The sequence below is a fragment of the Salmo salar genome, chromosome 15 (genome assembly GCF_965601325.2).
Source record: "Salmo salar chromosome 15, fSalSal1, whole genome shotgun sequence".
Classification (NCBI taxonomy): domain Eukaryota; kingdom Metazoa; phylum Chordata; class Actinopteri; order Salmoniformes; family Salmonidae; genus Salmo; species Salmo salar.
The window spans coordinates 109169001-109175000 of NC_138305.1; the positions used below are offsets into that span (position 1 = coordinate 109169001).

Below are 6000 nucleotides of genomic sequence, written 5' to 3' on the forward strand. Positions count from 1 at the left end.
GTGTAATTCACTACTCCCCAACACTGATTAGTAAATGGCATTATAGAGTGTAATTCACTACTCCCCAACACTGACTAGTAAATGGCATTATAGAGTGTAATTCACTACTCTCCAACACTGACTAGTAAATGGCATTATAGAGTGTAATTCACTACTCCCCAACACTGATTAGTAAATGGCATTATAGAGTGTAATTCACTACTCCCCAACACTGACTAGTAAATGGCATTATAGAGTGTAATTCACTACTCTCCAACACTGACTAGTAAATGGCATTATAGAGTGTAATTCACTACTCCCCAACACTGATTAGTAAATGGCATTATAGAGTGTAATTCACTACTCCCCAACACTGACTAGTAAATGGCATTATAGAGTGTAATTCACTACTCTCCAACACTGACTAGTAAATGGCATTATAGAGTGTAATTCACTACTCCCCAACACTGACTAGTAAATGGCATTATAGAGTGTAATTCACTACTCCCCAACACTGACTAGTAAATGGCATTATAGAGTGTAATTCACTACTCCCCAACACTGATTAGTAAATGGCATTATAGAGTGTAATTCACTACTCCCCAACACTGACTAGTAAATGGCATTATAGAGTGTAATTCACTACTCTCCAACACTGACTAGTAAATGGCATTATAGAGTGTAATTCACTACTCCCCAACACTGATTAGTAAATGGCATTATAGAGTGTAATTCACTACTCCCCAACACTGACTAGTAAATGGCATTATAGAGTGTAATTCACTACTCTCCAACACTGACTAGTAAATGGCATTATAGAGTGTAATTCACTACTCCCCAACACTGATTAGTAAATGGCATTATAGAGTGTAATTCACTACTCCCCAACACTGACTAGTAAATGGCATTATAGAGTGTAATTCACTACTCTCCAACACTGACTAGTAAATGGCATTATAGAGTGTAATTCACTACTCCCCAACACTGATTAGTAAATGGCATTATAGAGTGTAATTCACTACTCCCCAACACTGACTAGTAAATGGCATTATAGAGTGTAATTCACTACTCCCCAACACTGACTAGTAAATGGCATTATAGAGTGTAATTCACTACTCCCCAACACTGACTAGTAAATGGCATTATAGAGTGTAATTCACTACTCTCCAACACTGACTAGTAAATGGCATTATAGAGTGTAATTCACTACTCCCCAACACTGATTAGTAAATGGCATTATAGAGTGTAATTCACTACTCCCCAACACTGACTAGTAAATGGCATTATAGAGTGTAATTCACTACTCTCCAACACTGACTAGTAAATGGCATTATAGAGTGTAATTCACTACTCCCCAACACTGATTAGTAAATGGCATTATAGAGTGTAATTCACTACTCCCCAACACTGACTAGTAAATGGCATTATAGAGTGTAATTCACTACTCCCCAACACTGACTAGTAAATGGCATTATAGAGTGTAATTCACTACTCCCCAACACTGACTAGTAAATGGCATTATAGAGTGTAATTCACTACTCCCCAACACTGACTAGTAAATGGCATTATAGAGTGTAATTCACTACTCCCCAACACTGACTAGTAAATGGCATTATAGAGTGTAATTCACTACTCTCCAACACTGACTAGTAAATGGCATTATAGAGTGTAATTCACTACTCCCCAACACTGATTAGTAAATGGCATTATAGAGTGTAATTCACTACTCCCCAACACTGACTAGTAAATGGCATTATAGAGTGTAATTCACTACTCTCCAACACTGACTAGTAAATGGCATTATAGAGTGTAATTCACTACTCCCCAACACTGACTAGTAAATGGCATTATAGAGTGTAATTCACTACTCTCCAACACTGACTAGTAAATGGCATTATAGAGTGTAATTCACTACTCCCCAACACTGATAGTAAATGGCATTATAGAGTGTAATTCACTACTCCCCAACACTGACTAGTAAATGGCATTATAGAGTGTAATTCACTACTCTCCAACACTGACTAGTAAATGGCATTATAGAGTGTAATTCACTACTCCCCAACACTGACTAGTAAATGGCATTATAGAGTGTAATTCACTACTCTCCAACACTGACTAGTAAATGGCATTATAGCGTGTAATTCACTACTCCCCAACACTGACTAGTAAATGGCATTATAGAGTGTAATTCACTACTCCCCAACACTGACTAGTAAATGGCATTATAGAGTGTAATTCACTACTCTCCAACACTGATTAGTAAATGGCATTATAGAGTGTAATTCACTACTCCCCAACACTGACTAGTAAATGGCATTATAGAGTGTAATTCACTACTCTCCAACACTGACTAGTAAATGGCATTATAGAGTGTAATTCACTACTCAAATGGCATTATAGAGTGTAATTCACTACTCTCCAACACTGACTAGTAAATGGCATTATAGAGTGTAATTCACTACTCCCCAACAGCGTGCGTCTACAGGTGAGAGAGCAGGTGTGGAAATTCAGGCTGTTAAAACCCCCTGGGCTAAAGGGTCTGCTGCTGTTCTGTTTTATAACTGTGTATAGGGAGATCTCTCTCTCTCTCTCTCTCTCTCTCTCTCTCTCTCTCTCTCTCTCTCTCTCTCTCTCTCTCTCTCTCTCTCTCTCTCTCTCTCTCTCTCTCTCTCTCTCTCTCTCTCTCTCTCTCTCTCTCTCTCTCTCTCTCTCTCTCTCTCTCTCTCTCTCTCTCTCTCTCTCTCTCTCTCTCTCTCTCTCTCTCTCTCTCACTCACTCACTCACTCACTCACTCACTCACTCACTCACTCACTCACTCTACGTATGGGTGGCCCCGGGAATCCAACCCACAACCCTGGTTGGTGCAAGCACCATGCTCTACCTACTGAGCCATTCAGGACCACGAGCTGTTAGCCTGATCTTCACCACTCTTTAAGAGACCCCTGATAATACGCCCAGAAAACTCCTCCTTAAAGCATCTGGATCACGTTCTGCGTGTGTGTTAGGATCACGTTCTGCGTGTGTGTTAGGATCACGTTCTGCGTGTGTGTTAGGATCACGTTCTACGTGTGTGTTAGGATCACGTTCTGCGTGTGTGTTAGGATCACGTTCTGCGTGTGTGTTAGGATCACGTTCTGCGTGTGTGTTAGGATCACGTTCTGCGTGTGTGTTAGGATCACGTTCTGCGTGTGTGTTAGGATCACGTTCTGCGTGTGTGTTAGGATCACGTTCTGCGTGTGTGTTAGGATCACGTTCTGCGTGTGTGTTAGGATCACGTTCTGCGTGTGTGTTAGGATCACGTTCTGCGTGTGTGTTAGGATCACGTTCTGCGTGTGTGTTAGGATCACGTTCTGCGTGTGTGTTAGGATCACGTTCTGCGTGTGTGTTAGGATCACGTTCTGCGTGTGTGTTAGGATCACGTTCTGCGTGTGTGTTAGGATCACGTTCTGCGTGTGTGTTAGAATCACGTTCTGCGTTTGTGTTAGGATCACGTTCTGCGTGTGTGTTAGGATCACGTTCTGCGTGTGTGTTAGGATCACGTTCTGCGTGTGTGTTAGGATCACGTTCTGCGTGTGTGTTAGGATCACGTTCTGCGTGTGTGTTATTTTAAACACACATTAGTTTGTATAACACAGCTGCTGCTCTCTCTCCCCCCCTCCCTCCCTGCCTCCCTCCATTTACGTTTCTCTCTTTACCTTCTTTTGAACCATGATAATGTGGCATATGTCTCTGCCTCGTGTTTTCCCTAAGAGGAAAATAATAAAATAACGAAGCTGTATCGGATCTAGCCAGGGCCTGTACTGACGCTGAGGTGGGCTGGCAGCAATGCTCGGAATGTTCCAGTCTCCCACCTATTGATTGACAGCTGGTGCCTTCAGTCAGGTGGAAGCAGCTCTGTGAGAGCCCACCCACCCCATGGCCCCTGCCTCTCAAGGTTATTCCAAACCAAACCCCCCGGGAACAACCTTTAGAATCACAAACATCTAAAACACACACAAAACTTAACACAAAAAGGGGTGAAAAACAAACTCAGGGGTTTATCTATCAAACTTCCCAGACACCTGCACTAACACACAAACCTAATCCTCTTCCTGAGCCTTCTCTTCTCAATGTTCAGGAAGCCAAGTTCAGGAAGTCAAGTTCAGGAAGTCAAGTTCAGGAAGTCAAGTTCAGGAAGTCAAGTTCAGGAAGCCAAGTTCAGGAAGTCAAGTTCAGAAAGTCAAGTTCAGGAAGTCAAATGTGTCTAACAGTTCTCGTCACAGGAACTTGTAGTGACGGGGAAAAATCAATACTGTTACATATCGCAATATTACTTTTGGACGATATTATATCGATACTTTGACTCCAAGTATCGATTTGTAAAAATAACAATTTTAAAAAATGTTTTTTTTTCCCTAGGTAGCGTTAGCTAACACTAGTCGGCTGTACCTGCGCCAAAACTCTGGTATTTTTCATCCTATAGCTTGTTCTACATCTTCTTAGATAGTGAGCCAACATGTTATCAATATCCAACACTTTTATTTCCCATGATTGATCAAAACTCATTTTCTCATGTCTCTCTCTTGTCTCTTTGCAGCAGACCTACAGTGAGCAATATGTTTGGAACATCAAGTCACAATAAAAGAGTATTGAATCGAGAGTATTGAATCACAATGCATATAGAATCATGAGAATCACAATGCATATAGAATCATGAGAATCAAAATGCATATAGAATCATGAGAATCACAATGCATATAAAATCATGAGAATCAAAATGCATATAGAATCATGAGAATCACAATTCATATGGAATCATGAGAATCACAATACATATAGAATCATGAGAATCACAATTCATATGGAATCATGAGAATCACAATACATATAGAATCATGAGAATCACAATACATATAGAATCATGAGAATCACAATACATATAGAATCATGAGAATCACAATGCATATAGAATCATGAGAATCACAATACATATAGAATCATGAGAATCACAATGCATATAGAATCATGAGAATCACAATGCATATAGAATCAGGAGAATCAAAATGCATATAGAATCATGAGAATCACAATGCATATAGAATCATGAGAATCACAATACATATAGAATCATGAGAATCACAATGCATATAGAATCATGAGAATCACAATACATATAGAATCTTGAGAATCACAATGCATATAGAATCATGAGAATCACAATGCATATATAATCATGAGAATCACAATACATATAGAATCATGAGAATCACAATGCATATAGAATCATGAGAATCACAATACATATAGAATCATGAGAATCACAATACATATAGAATCATGAGAATCACAATGCATATAGAATCATGAGAATCACAATACATATAGAATCATGAGAATCACAATACATATAGAATCATGAGAATCACAATACATATAGAATCATGAGAATCACAATACATATAGAATCATGAGAATCACAATGCATATAGAATCACAATGCATATAGAATCATGAGAATTGCGATACCCATCAGCACCTAAGTATCGTGATAATACTGTATCGTGAGGTCCAATTCCCAGCCCTACTCACAGGCGAAGAACTGCCACGGCTGGTAGGTCTCTCCAAAGTCGGTGGAACGTTCTAGCACCCAGAGGTCTGGTCGAGGAGAGTTGGCAAACTTGATCAGGACATAGGCCACGTGGAAGAGCTGGAGAAAGAAGAGGTTAAAATATATTCAATATTTACTTTTCAGAGAAGCATGAAAAGGGGCCATTTTTAGGGGAATTCTCAAAGATGGGGGAGACAAACAGAGAGAGAAATCTTCTAGTAGAAAATAATATCCAACAGTCATGATTTTATCTGAAACACAGGGAATGTTTATATCAGGGCAATTCTCCAAATTCCTTTTGAAATATGAATACTCCCCTTCTTTGTCTTTTAGTATGTCATTGTCACACACAGTAACATTTAGACCTTAACCTGGGCTGTGTCCTGTGTCCTATTCTCCATAGGGCTCTGGTCAAAGGAAGTGCACTATATAGG

The 6000-nt window shown here is 39.7% G+C and overlaps 1 protein-coding gene across 1 annotated transcript in view; it reads right to left on the minus strand.

The window, feature by feature from the left end:
* Window positions 1–6000, minus strand: part of LOC106572912 (laminin subunit alpha-5) — a 292659-nt gene that overhangs the window by 209108 nt on the left and 77551 nt on the right. The window contains exon 3 of the mRNA XM_082962271.1: window positions 5548–5665. Coding sequence (XP_082818397.1) covers window positions 5548–5665 — 118 coding nt within the window. The remainder of the gene's footprint in view (window positions 1–5547; window positions 5666–6000) is intronic.